The 17984-nt window shown below is 44.0% G+C and overlaps 1 protein-coding gene across 4 annotated transcripts in view; it reads left to right on the forward strand.

Moving 5' to 3' along the window:
* The window catches only part of ano10a (anoctamin 10a), a 47636-nt gene that overhangs the window by 12361 nt on the left and 17291 nt on the right, over positions 1-17984 (forward strand). For 2 of the 4 annotated variants that reach the window (XM_036966385.2, XM_036966393.2), the window contains 3 exons: positions 1-9; positions 13978-14094; positions 15995-16011. The exon at positions 1-9 is cut by the window's left edge and continues 120 nt beyond it. In XM_036966385.2, the coding sequence (XP_036822280.1) occupies positions 1-9; positions 13978-14094; positions 15995-16011 (143 nt within the window). The remainder of the gene's footprint in view (positions 10-13977; positions 14095-15994; positions 16012-17984) is intronic. The other 2 variants (XM_036966399.2, XM_090222144.1) reach the window with 1 other exon arrangement.

Consider the following 17984-nt stretch of genomic DNA (forward strand, 5'->3'; position numbering starts at 1 on the left):
GGCTTCGAGGTACTGTACCATTTTCACACCTCTCACTCTTCACACACAATCTGACTAGACATGTATGCAATCATTTCCTACTCATTTAAAAATCAAATTAAACTTCTTATTTCCAAGATTGTGTCTGTTTTGGTGCTTCTTGCGCCTAAATGGAGTTGAAGCAGGCTGGCCAGCAGAATAGAGTTGAAGCATCCTGGCCAGCAGAATAGAGTTGAAGCAGGCTGGCCAGCAGAATAGAGTTGAAGCAGGCTGGCCAGCAGAATAGAGTTGAAGCAGGCTGGCCAGCAGAATAGAGTTGAAGCAGGCTGGCCAGCAGAATAGAGTTGAAGCAGGCTGGCCAGCAGAATAGAGTTGAAGCAGGCTGGCCAGCAGAATAGAGTTGAAGCAGGCTGGCCAGCAGAATAGAGTTGAAGCAGGCTGGCCAGCAGAATAGAGCTGAAGCAGGCTGGCCAGCAGAATAGAGTTGAAGCAGGCTGGCCAGCAGATGGTGCCAGAGAGTCATAGAATGAGAGCTCCATCCTTGCTGCTTTGGTAGCGTGTGTAAAGATGATGATGACAGGGTGTTTATGTCCTGGCTGTACTGTAGGTCTCGTCTCCTCCACTGTGTCTTTGAGGGCAGCTGTAAGCAGGTAAGAGTACAGAGGGTAGGCCAATAGATAGGACATGTGTTAGTGGGGGAGATATGTGTGGAATATGCACTGTTAGAGCTTCTAGACCCAGAATAACTCCAGTCAGTCCACGTTTGTTAGGATCACAATTGGGGGAGCTCGTTGTGCAACATCCTCCGCATGCACCTCCAGCCCTCGAGAGAAAATGCTTAAAATAGCTAAGACAAAAAAGAGCATAGGGGGTGCCTGAAGCAGAGGAGAGGTAGTTCATTAGAATAGAATACACTTATTTTATTAGTCCTTAGAGGCCATTCTAGTGTGTTTTATCTATATGCTAAACAACATTGTATTTTTATGGATTTGAAACGAGGTCATGGGTGCATGTTTGGTTGAAAATCGTTTTTGCATTTGTCTACAGAACAGCTGCAGAGCAAGTAAACCAGTTCTCTTAATACTAACTGTGTATGACAATCCCTTTACTGCGGTTCAAACACTTCAGATTTCTGCATTTATTGATTTCCTGTCTTTGCACCAGCTAATACAGACCAGCAGCAATACAGACAGAATCATGGCCATCCAGATAGGCAGCAGTAAATACAACACACCTCCTCCTGCACATACTGTATGTCTCCAGCGCCCAGGGAGTTGCCCTGACCACCCTGTGAGAATGAAGAGCGTGTGTGGCCTGTATACTCTGTGCCTGGGCTCTGTGCTCGGCTGCTCAGGCCTTGATGCTGTGTGGTAATATAATGCCGTGACCTCTAACCTCAGTAGCTCAGGCTGAAGTTGGCACGGAGGTGAGCTGCTGCAGAGAGCAGGGTGGATCAGAGTTTATTTTCTTTCTATTTTCTCTCTCGCTCTGTCTCTGCAATCCACCTCACTCTGTAGAACATGTGATGTCACACAAATCTACAGCACGGGGGTTATCACACTGGATTACTGTTTGGTTGTCTGCGCATGAAAAAGAGAGAGGGATCGTGAGGGAGGGATAAAGAAAACAAGAGAGAGAAATAGGAGAGAGCACAAGGTTGCGAGAGAAGGAGAAATGAGGGTAGTAGCTGAGAGAGATGAACCTACCTCACTAGCTTATTGTACATCCAGGCACGTTTCACACTGCTGCCAAGCAGCACATTTCCTGTAGATCTGTGGGTTGGCGTCTCCCTGCCAGATGATTCAGTCCATTACAGACTGGAGCAGCAGAACCAGCCCTGCTATTCAGCATGCAGGGACAGGGTACACACACACTGATCCTTTTCTGGATGCATTGTTTGTTTATGTATTCATTGAACGTTGTCAATACATAATCACCGCAAAATATCTGCCAGAAACGATTTGAGAAATATTCATGAATCACTGATCCACATGATACACTGTGGCAGAGGCTATAAATATCTAGATTCTATTCTATGAATATCTAGATTATATTCTATGAATATCTAGATTATATTCTATGAATATCTAGATTATATTCTATGAGTAGTGCTACAGAGGCAGTCAATGTTGCGCACATATAGCCTGCATCCCAAATGGCACCCTATTCCATATACTCCCCTATGGGCCATGGTAAAATGTAGTGCACTATAGGGAAATAGTGTACCATTTAGAATGCTGACATAATAACCAAGCCAGTTACAGGAAGCAGAGCAGGATATGGCTATTAGGGCCTCTAGTGCCTTCTGTCAGGGATGTCAGTCCAGCTCTGAGATACAGAGAACAGGTCTTTCTGAGTCAATCCAGCTCTACAACACAGAGTGATATGTTGCTGCTGTACAATACCTCATTTCACCTTTGAGGTGCAGACAGTACTATAGTGCAGTGACTTATGTTGTGGGACCAGACCACCGGATCATATAGGAGGAGAGTGGGGAAAATACTGACGCCCCCCCCCCCCCCCCCCTCCCCCCCATTTAAAAAAAACATCTGTAGCATCAAATGAAAAAAATGTATCTTGTGGAATTTGATTTCTTCACCACCATATAATGGCGCATTGATAGGCTAACTTCCATACATGTGATCTATCTTGCATAAGTTTGTGTTTTAAAGGCCATGGACTCAGTCTAGTCAGTGGAAAATGTTACGAGGGCCCTTCGGCTCTCTCTCGCTCTGCTGGCTAGCTGTTATTCCTCTCTCCTGTCTGTGATTGGCTGGGACAGGGCTCATTGTTAAGCAGATGATACCTGGGTAATTACTGTACAGCATGGCATACTTCACAGAGCAGTAACCAGGCAACAGGGTAGCCGAGCCACGGACACAGAGACTGTCGGAAGGAGGGGAGAGAGAAGAGAAGGCTAAGGATCAGGAGTAATTGAAACACTTGATGATGCCTTGGCAGTCAGGGCATCCAGGCCAGGCATTCTCTCCAACCTCTGTCTCTGATGCACTGATCCCAGTCTAAGCGGTCACTAGACATTGGATTGATGGAACATTCCTAGATGTAATGATTAGCCTACATGCAAAGATTATTATTATTATTATTATTATTATTATTATTATTATTATTATTATACCAAGTTTGCACACACTAAAATGCTGTTGTCATTCTCAAGTTGAATGTGTTTGTACATTTGCACAGATTATGTAATAGAGTTATAGTTCATGTTAACCTACCCTTTCATGCATTATCCGTAGACCAAAGCACAGACTGACTATACTTATTAAAAATGAGATGGAATAAACATTCAACGGAAAAAGGAGAAATCGGGAGGAAGTATTTCTATTTTACCTTCCATCCTATTCCCAGATATAGCCTATACTATTTATGCTAGTAAAACACATCAGTAGTCTTTGTTGTCACTTTCTCCATGAGGGTTAAAAAGGCAGGGAGTCAGAGAGCCAATCCCATTTTATGGTGTTTTTCAGATAATCAGATTAGAATCCAGCAGCAGGTTTGCCATGCCCCAGACCCTGGGCACTGACAGTTGGCATTCCCTGTACCAACCAATCAAATCCCTATATGCAGTAGCTAGTGCACTAGGTTTGGCAAGCGCACATAGTGCTCTGGTCAAAAAGTAGTGCACTATGTAGGGAACAGGGTAACATTTGGGATGTGTCCTGTGTACCAACTTAATCCCTGAACACTGCATCTAGTGTGGCTTTTACTTTGCTGTTTGATTTAAATATGTAAATGTATTTATCGCTATCAAACAGTGACACATTTTTAGAAAATGTTACCTAAGCTCTCTCTCTCTGTGTGTGTCAGGGTTTCCGTTGTGAAAATGTGGTGCCAGACATTTGACCCATAGCATTTTCATTTAATTAACAGACATTTGAGGAATGTACTGGTCCAATATGATTAGGGTGTCTGCCCACGGTGCTCAGAATGACAGAAATCACATTTTAGATGATGGTAATTCATTTTAACAGAACATGCAGGTGGAGGATGCAATGACGTGCGTCCTTACCACTTTGAATATGTTAGAATAACTGTCCACATTTAACTTTTTCTCAGCCAACAAGACGACTGACCAACAGCAAAATCACTAGTATATAGTTTCAAGTTCTTAAATAATAAGCTGAGCTCCTCAGTCATGTTTTCTTCACCTCACATTGTCAACGAAGTCTGTTTGTTTTTTTAACATCCATTGTGAAAGATAGTTCCTCAGAATTTGAAAAATCTTTCCAACACTCCCGGCCTCGATAATCACCAAGCGTTGGTGTGAAAAAGAGAAATATCATGATCTGATGACCCCATATAGCTAGTGGAAACGTCATTAAAAACACCGCTGTCTGTCCAGAGTTCACTGGCACAGAAACTTCAAGGGGCTGGAATAGGCTAGTTGATACAGTGTTGCAAGTTCCCTATCAACAGCTTTTGGCCAGACCCAGTTGATGATTTGATACAATGTTGCACTTCACTAGCAATAGCCTAAGTCAAGACAGACAGAAAGAGAGGCAGACAGGCGGAGTAGAGATTCATGTGATTGAAAGAACCAACATTTTAATCAGGATATTTTCTACTGTTTTTATTTGTCAGCTTTAGGCCTATGTAATGTACTTAGTTGATGATTGAAGATATAGCCTATAGGCCAATGCAGCAGTAGGCCTATCTCTGAGTTCAATGCAGCAGTAGGCCTATCTCTGAGTTCAATGCACTCTTCTTTAGCCACCAATGGATCACAGTGTGTCCATGTGGCGGAGGCTGGCACTCTCACCTTTACATATTTATGGATCACAGTGTGTCCATGTGACGGAGGCTGGCACTCTCACCTTTACATATTTATGGATCACAGTGTGTCCATGTGGTGGAGGCTGGCACTCTCACCTTTACATATTTATGGATCACAGTGTGTCCATGTGGCGGAGGCTGGCACTCTCACCTTTACATATTTATGGATCACAGTGTGTCCATGTGACGGAGGCTGGCACTCTCACCTTTACATATTTATGGATCACAGTGTGTCCATGTGACGGAGGCTGGCACTCTCACCTTTTACATATTTATGGATCACAGTGTGTCCATGTGGCGGAGGCTGGCACTCTCACCTTTACATACTTATGGATCACAGTGTGTCCATGTGACGGAGGCTGGCACTCTCACCTTTACATATTTATGGCTCACAGTGTGTCCATGTGACGGAGGCTGGCACTCTCACCTTTACATATTTATGGATCACAGTGTGTCCATGTGGCGGAGGCTGGCACTCTCACCTTTACATATTTATGGCTCACAGTGTGTCCATGTGGCGGAGGCTGGCACTCTCACCTTTACATATTTATGGCTCACAGTGTGTCCATGTGGCGGAGGCTGGCACTCTCACCTTTACATACTTATGGATCACAGTGTGTCCATGTGGCGGAGGCTGGCACTCTCACCTTTACATATTTATGGATCACAGTGTGTCCATGTGACGGAGGCTGGCACTCTCACCTTTACATATTTATGGATCACAGTGTGTCCATGTGGCGGAGGCTGGCACTCTCACCTTTACATATTTATGGCTCACAGTGTGTCCATGTGACGGAGGCTGGCACTCTCACCTTTACATATTTATGGATCACAGTGTGTCCATGTGACGGAGGCTGGCACTCTCACCTTTACATATTTATGGATCACAGTGTGTCCATGTGGTGGAGGCTGGCACTCTCACCTTTACATATTTATGGATCACAGTGTGTCCATGTGACGGAGGCTGGCACTCTCACCTTTACATATTTATGGATCACAGTGTGTCCATGTGGCGGAGGCTGGCACTCTCACCTTTACATATTTATGGATCACAGTGTGTCCATGTGGCGGAGGCTGGCACTCTCACCTTTACATATTTATGGATCACAGTGTGTCCATGTGACGGAGGCTGGCACTCTCACCTTTACATATTTATGGATCACAGTGTGTCCATGTGGCGGAGGCTGGCACTCTCACCTTTTACATATTTATGGATCACAGTGTGTCCATGTGGTGGAGGCTGGCACTCTCACCTTTACATATTTATGGATCACAGTGTGTCCATGTGGTGGAGGCTGGCACTCTCACCTTTACATACTTATGGATCACAGTGTGTCCATGTGGCGGAGGCTGGCACTCTCACCTTTACATATTTATGGATCACAGTGTGTCCATGTGGCGGAGGCTGGCACTCTCACCTTTACATACTTATGGATCACAGTGTGTCCATGTGGCGGAGGCTGGCACTCTCACCTTTACATATTTATGGATCACAGTGTGTCCATGTGACGGAGGCTGGCACTCTCACCTTTACATATTTATGGATCACAGTGTGTCCATGTGGCGGAGGCTGGCACTCTCACCTTTACATATTTATGGATCACAGCGTGTCCATGTGGCCGAGGCTGGCACTCTCACCTTTACATATTTATGGATCACAGTGTGTCCATGTGGCGGAGGCTGGCACTCTCACCTTTACATATTTATGGATCACAGTGTGTCCATGTGGTGGAGGCTGGCACTCTCACCTTTACATATTTATGGATCACAGTGTGTCCATGTGGCGGAGGCTGGCACTCTCACCTTTACATATTTATGGATCACAGTGTGTCCATGTGGCCGAGGCTGGCACTCTCACCTTTACATATTTATGGATCACAGTGTGTCCATGTGGCGGAGGCTGGCACTCTCACCTTTACATACTTATGGATCACAGTGTGTTCATGTGGCGGAGGCTGGCACTCTCACCTTTACATATTTATGGATCACAGTGTGTCCATGTGGCGGAGGCTGGCACTCTCACCTTTACATACTTATGGATCACAGTGTGTCCATGTGGCGGAGGCTGGCACTCTCACCTTTACATATTTATGGATCACAGTGTGTCCATGTGGCGGAGGCTGGCACTCTCACCTTTACATATTTATGGCTCACAGTGTGTCCATGTGGCGGAGGCTGGCACTCTCACCTTTACATATTTATGGATCACAGTGTGTCCATGTGGCCGAGGCTGGCACTCTCACCTTTACATATTTATGGATCACAGTGTGTCCATGTGGCGGAGGCTGGCACTCTCACCTTTACATATTTATGGATCACAGTGTGTCCATGTGGCGGAGGCTGGCACTCTCACCTTTACATATTTATGGATCACAGTGTGTCCATGTGACGGAGGCTGGCACTCTCACCTTTACATATTTAGCCTTTTACTTCAGATTTCTATGATTATCCACGTGACAATGATTTTGAGAAATTACAATTGTATTATTGAGATGAAACTGTTCCATGAAAATGTGCATATAAAATAATCCTAACTGTCACGCAGGTCGGTAGAAATGGTAGGATAGATTGTAAACTTCCCCAAACTGGAAACTCAGGAGCTGCCTGTGTGCTTTACTATAACACACATATTTGTGAACGAGCGCGTGCAGACATAGGAGGTCCCGTGCCCGCGTATGTCTATCAAAGGCCATCCAACTGATTAGTTTTGGCGCCGGTGTTGTGCCGAAAATCTCCCCCTGCCAGAACCCCCCCCCCTCCCCTTCACGTGAACGCGCACACACTCGATTCTTCATTGCTGCGACTTGCTTGCTAGTTGAGATTTCTGATCAGTTAGGCTGCGTTTCATTAGATTTTTTATGTCGGTTTGATCGCACTAGTAATATCTACAGTTTTCGGTTTGGCTATTTGTTTCAAGTGTATTTTCTGGCCGAAATCCCCCACCCCCCTTTCTAATTTCCTTAATTTTGTGGCTATAGTCAAATACTTTCTGTGGTTCACAACAGTCAAATACCTTCTATAGAACAAACAGGATAGGCAACCAAAATTAATAATTCATGTGTGTTATATTACAGACAAGGGAGTAAAATGTAGTCAAGCAATAAACATTTCAGAACAACTACTAGTCGAATAAGACATGGGAGAGATGACGAATTTTGGCAAAGAGATTTATTTATAGACTAATACTCTTGAAACAAATAGCCAAACTGAAAACTGCAGACATTACTCAACTAAAAGACAGATTTGAATATTTTCATTGTCTTCTCTTTACAGCAATAGCCATTTGCTTTCCAAACTATGTTTCCCCGCAATTTAATTTATAATTATTGCGATACGGCTTGCTGGTCTTCTACTTTTCCTTGACAGTTGTACCTCCGACAATCATCTATTTGATATTTGCAACGTGCACAGCCTAAATTGCGCGAGCTGCCTTTCTTTCCGACTTGTAGTCAATGAGATTTAAAACAACTAGACTAGGAGAAGCTAATGGTCCTCTGTGGCTAAATCATGATTTAGTTGCCTATTTTGAATTATTTTATTTCTGTATTGTAGGCTAATTAGGCGATATCATTTTGGCAATTTATTTCAATTTACTTAGGGAAAGCTTAGCTTCCCCTAGCATTATTTTTTTATTTTTTTATTTCACCTTTATTTAACCAGGTAGGCAAGTTGAGAACACCTTTATTTAACCAGGTAGGCAAGTTGAGAACACCTTTATTTAACCAGGTAGGCAAGTTGAGAACACCTTTATTTAACCAGGTAGGCAAGTTGAGAACACCTTTATTTAACCAGGTAGGCAAGTTGAGAACAAGTTCTCATTTACAATTGCGACCTGGCCAAGATAAAGCAAAGCAGTTCGACACATACAACGACACAGAGTTACACATGGAGTAAAACAAACATACAGTCAATAATACAGTATAAACAAGTCTATATACGATGTGAGCAAATGAGGTGAGATAAGGGAGGTAAAGCCAAAAAGGCCATGGTGGGCTCGCCACCTATGTCAATCTACTATCCCCCATAGTAAAAAGAATTGACCTATTCTATTGGTCAGCTTGTCGAGAAACAAAATAGCCCAAACAGACCCTGGGACAGTTTTGGGACAATATAAAAAATAGAAATTAGATAGAAAAAAAATGTTAAAAAGCAATGAATCTTATGCAACAGACCAGAACATTTGGCTGAAAAATGTAAAATCGGCCTTTCCAATTTTATTTGTTGGCTTTTCAAATTGTTTTATCCCGAAAGCCGGCTATTACCTGCTAACGTGTGTGTGTGTGTGTGGACAGAAACAGAACATCCAGTGACAACTCTAACAGAGGTTTGTCCTGTAATTCACAACCCAGGATGAAATACTAATGACCTGTCTGGGGGATGCATAGAGGATGTCTGGGAGAGGAGAGGACGGTCAGTCAGTCACTCGGTTTGCTCTGTCTGTCCAGGTGATTTATCTCAAATAAAGGTTGACACAGAGGAGAGAGGAAGGGGAGTTGTGATGTATGGTGGAGTAGTAAGTACCTCTGTCTCGACACAGAAGCTGGGCTGGCTCACCGCTACTGCAGAGGTGAAGTGAAGATGTCCGTTTAGCCTGCTGACGATCAAGGACGCAGGTGTAGACGACTTCTTAAGATGGGACATAATGGGACTGTATGCAGCCCAACTCTACTGCAGACTGTGTATGGTCTTATTAACCACTCTTACTGTGTCATTGGTGTAACAGCCAGAATAGTAGGAGGGTGTCACAGATCCATAACACTAGTGTGCTGACAATATCTGAATTGTGCCTCTGAAATCGTGCCGCAAAACCCCGTATGGTTGGTATTTCACAACATGAGTGACAATGAACGGGGGCATGTATCTACTGTAGGTATGGGAAGTGGGAGAGGGGCTATTCTTTTCATGGGGATGAACTGAAATTGAACTCGCACTGTAAATAAAGTGGGCTGCAGTGTTAAGGACCGTCCCTTAAACCACCCTTAAAGATGGTTATTAGGAAGTGTTTAGTACTATGACAGAGTCAAGAGATGTCAGAATGTATAGGGAGGTAACCGAAAGGTTGCTGGTTCGAATCCCCTAGCCAACTAGGTGAAAAATCTGTCGGTGCCCTTGAGCAAGGCACTTAACCCTAATTGCTCCCGTAAGTCGCTCTGGATAAGAGCATCTGCTAAATGACAACAACAAAATAGACCGTTCCTTAGCCGTCCCTTCTTGTCTTGGTCCTTTATAATGCTAAAATATGATAACACTGCCTGGTATAATGCAGCTGGCTTTATTTGTTTGGCTCCTAACAACGCTGTCTATCTTTCTCCCTCACGGTTTGCTTTGCCAAAGGGAAATCAGCTATTGTCCTCTGAAGCCACTGTGATGTAGTCTGTGGTGTGTGTTGTTGAAGTCCAGAACCCTTTGTACCCAGTAACTGAATGTCTGATTCTGTCACCATGGTTGTGGTCTCCTTTTCTGTTCTGTAGAGCACGATCAGCCTAGTGCTAGCTCTAGTCATATCTGTGCATTGACTCAGATACTGTGCCCTGAATCCCACCATATTCCCTATTTAGTGCACTACTTTTGACCAGGGCCCATAGGTCACAGGTCAAAAGTAGTACACTATATATGGAATAGGGTGCCATTTGGGACTGAACCTGTGTATTAATGTAGTGTGCATCAGCTCTATGTGAAGCTGTGCCCCCCTGCTGACTGGCAACTCTATTTCCAGCCCTTTGTAGTCCTGTTCAATGCTATTCCTCTACTATATGACTCCAGTCTAGTCTTATTGAAGCTACCTGCCTGCTGTACTGAATAATCTCTGCAGGCCTGGAGACCTCTCCACAACCCACCCTGTCTCCTCTGCCCATCAATGCCTTGGGTGCAATCCCAAATAGCACCATGTTCCCTATATAGAGCATTACTTTTGACCAGGGCCCAGAGGAACAGGTCTCACACCGACCTCGCGGTACATCGAGGAACAGTAGAGGAAACAGTACCTGCCTCGAGAAATCAATAAACGGAAATTGGATCGAGCTGAAGTAACTTGGTATGAATCATCTTGATGTAATCATTCATTCTCATGTGGGAGACGTGCCACCTCTTTCTGCATTAGTCTCATATCCTTATAGAACACACAGTCTGCTGCCAGACTCTGGCCTGTCACATTGTGTGACTGCACGGTGCTCCATGAGGCTCATTGTCACTCTGCAGTTGGCTGTCCCAAGGGTTACTGCAGAACCATGCATGTCTCCGCAACATGTCGAAGTGTTTATGGCAAGCCACCAATGGCCGCCTTTCAGACGAGATCTATTCACAAACCCCCCACGTGAAAAGTTAGATTAAGAAATTCTGTTCGTGCCGCTTCACAGAATAAATTGTAAAAAATGACTCCCGATCAGTTGGAATCAAGGTGGATTGAAATGCTAATTTGCTAAATGAACAAGGCAGTGCAGTTCTGGCCCCAGCTACATGGGGTGAATACTGAGCAGAGGGGATTGTGGTACAAAAGGCCACAGATTGCCATGCTAGCACTTACAGGTACTGTCTCAATTCACACTTCTGCACTGTTTAGAGCATCATAGAGAAGTAGTTTGATATTGAGTCAGGGCCTCAAGATGAAATGTACCCCTTTCAACTAACATTTGCATTTGTTAGTGTTCTTTGGTTTTCCAATGTGTGCCAAGCCAACCCTATCTCTCTAAATGCCCATAAACTCCTATTGTCAAGTACCAATCAGCTAAAAGGCTGTGGTGTTTTTAATGTTGCATTTCAATCAGTGTAACAACCTCAGTCAGCGTTGAGGCCAGACAGACCGGACTCCCTTCGCCCTTTTACATTCGCTATACTGTAAATTCTACTACTTAGCTCACATTTTCTGCATCCCAAATGGCCCCCTTTTCCCTACATTGTGCACTACCCCTGAGAGGCCCTGGTCAGAAGTAGTGTACTATAAAGGTATTATGTTGCCAATTGGGATACACAATTGTCTGTAATAAAGTAGTGTACGGCTGAAGGACTGAGAGAGAGGGAGCGCCACACACACCTCCCCATCCTTCTAGCCCAAACCACCTATCTGAAGAACACTTTCCATAGGAGAAAACAGCCTGTAATAACAGTGTTTGGAAGTTTTCAGTCGACAACATTTGTCAGGCCTAACATGTATGAAGCCTTTTACTGCGATGAAAGCGGTGGCTGAATCCGATGGAATTTCGGCTGGCACATACTGATGAGGTACAGCGTGTTGTGGCAGCTGGCAATTCTCCAGCAATGACAGACCTGCTTTGCATAGCGGTGTGTTGGCATCGATTCAGAGTAATAAAGCTGCTTTCTGGTCATGCAGTTCGAAGTACACTTCCCTCGGCCGTAAAAAATGTATTGAGAAAAAAATGATGTATGTGTTGGAAATTGGTCAGGTTGCTACCTCTCTCTCACACCTTATCTTACCTCACCTCACCTCAGAGGGGCTGTGAAGATAACAGGTGTGCTCTTTGCCACAAGAGTCGTCCTCCTCACCCCACTTCCCCTTTGTCTGCTGTTCATCTGTCTCCTCCAATCACCTCAGAGGGAGGAGGGTGGGCCAGTGTTGTACTGGGGGGCCTCTTTCTGTATTCACAGCACTCTCTTCTCTCTTCCTTTTGAGAGATTGGGATTGTATTTTCAGCAAAGCCCTCTTGCCTGTCTTTACCATTACAGTTTAATATTGAGCTCCAGTGAACTGCTTAGGGGCTGATTTAAAGAGTTAGGGTCCAGAAGGGTCTTCAGCTTCTTAACTCTCACACAGAATAATCAGCAGGGTCTTACTGCATGTTTGTCAGCCTGTAGTCTCCTGTTTTGCTTACAGTATTTCAAGACATTCGTTGATTATCTGGTCTTTAGTTAAGAGGCGTGATCTCTTAAATGGTAACCCTTTCAGCATTATATCCGGTAAAATAACGGATAAATAAAAAATAAAATCAAAATAATTATTCTATGGTTTGGCGTGTTTATGGTTGTACGGGTTCGTTCGTACTTTTACCTGACGCAGGCTTCACGTGAAAACACGAGTCAATGGATTGGCTCATACATGATCAGCAGGCTTCACGTGAAAACACGAGTCAATGGATTGGCTCATACATTGACCTGATCTGCAGGCTTCACGTGAAAACACGAGTCAATGGATTGGCTCATACATTGACCTGATCTGCAGGCTTCACGTGAAAACACGAGTCAATGGATTGGCTCATACATTGACCTGATCTGCAGGTTTCACGTGAAAACACGAGTCAATGGATTGGCTCATACATTGACCTGATCTGCAGGCTTCACGTGAAAACACGAGTCAATGGATTGGCTCATACATTGACCTGATCTGCAGGCTTCACGTGAAAACACGAGTCAATGGATTGGCTCATACATTGACCTGATCTGCAGGTTTCACGTGAAAACACGAGTCAATGGATTGGCTCATACATTGACCTGATCTGCAGGCTTCACGTGAAAACACGAGTCAATGGATTGGCTCATACATTGACCTGATCTGCAGGTTTCACGTGAAAACACGAGTCAATGGATTGGCTCATACATTGACCTGATCTGCAGGTTTCATGTGACAACAGGACTGTTTTCAGACTGTGTGGGTCAGGTCAGCTGCTTGTTGTTAGCCTCGCTCTGAAAAGGAATGGAGCTAGTTCTGAAAGAACAGGGAATGTTCTGGTTAACTTGACTGCCGTTGTTGTCCCATTGGGGAAATGTTGTTGCAGTATCATGTACATGTTTAAATTACAGTAGACTACAAATCACAATACAAAATTCACAAGTTCCATCCAGCATATACAGATGAAAGAAGACCAGCTGGTAGATAGGAACATTAACCAGCTGTTTAGAGGGATATCACACCTGACACCAATGATTGTCTAGTTTTGTAATGTCAATGATTGGACACCGGTCGGTGATGGTGTTTGTTTGTCTCCAGTTTAGATTGTGTTGTGATGTTTCACTTCAGCAGCGTATCACGTTGCATCTGTTCAGTCAGTTTAAAACTATTCATTATATCAACTATATATCAACTATATATCAACTATATATCAACTATATATGTTTCTGAGTTCTAGGATGATAGAGAAATATAGTTTCTCAGTACAATATAACATCATCATACATGTCTACTTTTCCTGTTACATGTCCTAAAGTCTCCCCATTACTTCCCTGTTGTTCCTCTGTCTGCTGTTGTGGTTGCAGCACTTCCTCTTGGCCTCCAAGTTCATCCTGACCTTTGTGATCCCAGACGTCCCCAAACACATCCAGATCAAACTGTCACGTCTGGAGTTTGAGTCCCTGGAGGCTCTGAAGAAAAGGGTAAGTTTGACTGACTGACTGAACCCCTTAACTGTATGGTGTGTTGAATAACACTAGCATGACATACAGAGTGGTTTGACCTAACTTGAGTCTATTAAGGTGAAAAAAAGCAGGTACCATCACTCAACCTTAAACTCAACTTTTTTGGGGGTGTGTATAAACCAAAAAACTATGAAGTTCCCAAAAATAACATGAAGGGACTTCAAGGTGAATAAAATGTAGTAACCCTAGATGAAGGAAAGCCACAGACTTCTGGGTGGATAAGCTGGGTATATGAGGTGTACGGCTGACGTGACTCTCTCTGAGACACCCATCAGGTTTATCATCTAGGTCTGATGGTTTAATGATCCATGTAGAAGGTTGTTCACGCTGCAGCTAACTAACAAACTGTGTGTGCGTGTGCAATATTGTAATGTGTTAATGAGGCTCTGCTATTTTGGCAGATGTTTATCACCTTGCATGTAGCTCAGAAGCAGGTCACACACACTCACACAGAGGACACCATCATCTGATTTCCCAGCACCAGAAAGAACCTGTCTATAAACGGCTTACATACCGTGTATAATTAAGGACAAAACAACAGATTATTTAGCAGAATAATGCAGACCCATATTTCTCTCCATAACAGAATAATGCAGACCCATATTTCTCTCCATAACAGAATAATGCAGACCCATATTTCTCTCCATAACAGAATAATGCAGACCCATATTTCTCTCCATAACAGAATAATGCAGACCCATATTTCTCTCCATAACAGAATAATGCAGACCCATATTTCTCTCCATAACAGAATATCACAGACCCATATTTCTCCATAACAGAATAATGCAGACCCATATTTCTCTCCATAACAGAATAATGCAGACCCATATCTCTCTCCATAACAGAATAACACAGACCCATATCTCTCTCCATAACAGAATAACACAGACCCATATCTCTCCATAACAGAATAATGCAGACCCATATCTCTCTCCATAACAGAATAACACAGACCCATATCTCTCCATAACAGAATAATTCAGACCCATATCTCTCCATAACAGAATAATGCAGACCCATCTCTCTCTCCACAATACATTAAGGCATACCCATATCTCTCTCCAAAACACCATAATGCAGACCCATATCTCTCTCCATAATACATTAAGGCATACCCATATCTCTCTCCATAACAGAATAATGCAGACCCATATCTCTCTCCATAACACCATAATGCAGACCCATCTCTCTCCATAACAGGATAACACAGACCCATATTTCTCTCCATAACACCATAATGCAGACCCATCTCTCTCTCCATAATAGAATAATGCAGACCCATATCTCTCTCCATAACAGAATAATGCAGACCCATATCTCTCTCCATAACAGAATAATGCAGACCCATATCTCTCCATAACACCATAATACAGACCCATATATCTCACCATAATGCAGACCCATCTCTCTCCATAACACCATAATGCAGACCCATATCTCTGACCATAACACCATAATGCAGACCCATATCTCTCCATAACACCATAATACAGACACATATCTCTCTCCATAACAGCTTCATGTAATGTATTCAGTCCCTCAATACATCTCCCAGAGCACTTCAGTAAAGATAAATGACAGGAGTTAGGTTAATGGTATTGATATGAGTATGCTGTTGAGCAGTAGCTTGCCTCAGCTTGGCACTGCAGTCATTTACTGGATTAAGGCTGAGTGCTTCAGCAATAAGCTAGCATGTCTTAGCTAGCTATCATTTCTCTCAGCACTGCAGAAAGAAGGGCGGGCCATGAAATACATCACATTGATTGGTGGTATTTCTGATGCTTCTTGTCCAGCTGAATGTTGAATTTAAGCAGATTTTAACAGGATTGGTTGATTTCTTGGTTTGTTTGTGCAGAGCCAGGCCCATGGGCGGTAAGTTGCTTTGGGTCGTCTGACTGAACTCTGCTATGCAGGTTGTGAGTTTGTCTGGTTATGGTTTGAATTGAAAGCTTCACCTATAATACCTAATGCCTGATATTAATCCTGTGAATAGAGATGGATAAGCTACTTAATAATGTCTACGTGTCTTGCCCAAGTTGGTCTTGTGGTGAAGTTTGTGTATGGTATGTGTTGTGATGGTACTTGGTTACTGCCTTGTGCTGAACCGACTGTTTTCAAGCCATTCCCAGGCACATGAGTAGTGCCCCTGCTACCATGGCTATTGAATGTCTTGCCGTTTGTCTTAATAACTCTTCCTCATAAGTCATTCATTTTAATCTCCCTCTAGCACTGTCCTTCTCCTCATCCCACCATCAAAACCCAATTCATATCATCTTGTGGCTGTCCATCTTGATTCCTAATCATTACAGATATTCTCAAGTTTGACATGGCCTTTGCTTCATCAGGTTAAACATTCTTGATGAAATTAATTCACTCCACCTTTGGCCTTTTCTCTATATCACTAATGATCCCAGCCAGCCAGCCAGGCAGGCAGTGAGTCAGCAAGTCGGTCGGGCAGGCAGTCGGCAGGCGGGTGGGCATTCGGCAGGGCGGGCATTCGGCATGGCGGGCATTCGGCAGGGCGGGCAGTCGGCCAGCCAGACAGGGCGGGCGGGCAGTCGGCCAGCCAGACAGGGCGGTCGGGCGGGCAGTCGGCCAGCCAGACAGGGCGGGCGGGCAGGCAGTCGGCCAGCCAGACAGGGCGGGCGGGCAGTCGGCAGGCCAGGGCAGGCATTGAGTCTGAGTGACAGGAGTTGATGGACCTTTCAGTCAACCCCAAGGTGTTGTATTATGTCAGGTAATCAGTCAGAACCACAGCCTTCCACTGGATATGTCATTATGCATCACCTTGTACTGCAATGTCTACTGATGACGGAAAGAAAGCCTTGATTCCACTGGAGTTTTATTAGGAGTAGAGCTGACGGAAAGAAAGCCTTTATTCCACTGGAGTTTTATTAGGAGTAGAGCTGACAGAAAGAAAGCCTTGATTCCACTGGAGTTTTATTAGGAGTAGAGCTGACAGAAAGGAAGCCTTGATTCCACTGGAGTTTTATTAGTAGTAGAGCTGACAGAAAGAAAGCCTTGATTCCACTGGAGTTTTATTAGGAGTAGAGCTGACAGAAAGGAAGCCTTGATTCCACTGGAGTTTTATTAGGAGTAGAGCTGACAGAAAGAAAGCCTTGATTCCACTGGAGTTTTATTAGGAGTAGAGCTGACAGAAAGGAAGCCTTGATTCCACTGGAGTTTTATTAGGAGTAGAGCTGACAGAAAGAAAGCCTTGATTCCACTGGAGTTTTATTAGGAGTAGAGCTGACAGAAAGGAAGCCTTGATTCCACTGGAGTTTTATTAGGAGTAGAGCTGACAGAAAGAAAGTCTTTATTCCACTGGAGTTTTATTAGGAGTAGAGCTGACAGAAAGAAAGCCTTGATTCCACTGGAGTTTTATTAGGAGTAGAGCTGACAGAAAGAAAGCCTTGATTCCACTGGAGTTTTATTAGGAGTAGAGCTGACAGAAAGAAAGCCTTGATTCCACTGGAGTTTTATTAGGAGTAGAGCTGACAGAAAGAAAGCCTTTATTCCACTGGAGTTTTATTAGGAGTAGAGCTGACAGAAAGAAAGCCTTGATTCCACTGGAGTTTTATTAGGAGTAGAGCTGACAGAAAGAAAGCCTTGATTCCACTGGAGTTTTATTAGGAGTAGAGCTGACAGAAAGAAAGCCTTGATTCCACTGGAGTTTTATTAGGAGTAGAGCTGATGGAAAGAAAGTCTGGCCTAGTCAATCCAACGTTTTCCACCGCTTCAGCAGGCAGAGGCGAATAAGCTGTCTTGCCAGCCAATGGGCTTTGTGGCCTGGGGAAAACCCTTTCCTTCCTCTGGCACAGGGGGAACTGATCAGAGTAGGTGCA

Source organism: Oncorhynchus mykiss, chromosome 3, assembly GCF_057628025.1.
Source record: "Oncorhynchus mykiss isolate SJ-2025 chromosome 3, ASM5762802v1, whole genome shotgun sequence".
Classification (NCBI taxonomy): Eukaryota; Metazoa; Chordata; class Actinopteri; order Salmoniformes; family Salmonidae; genus Oncorhynchus; species Oncorhynchus mykiss.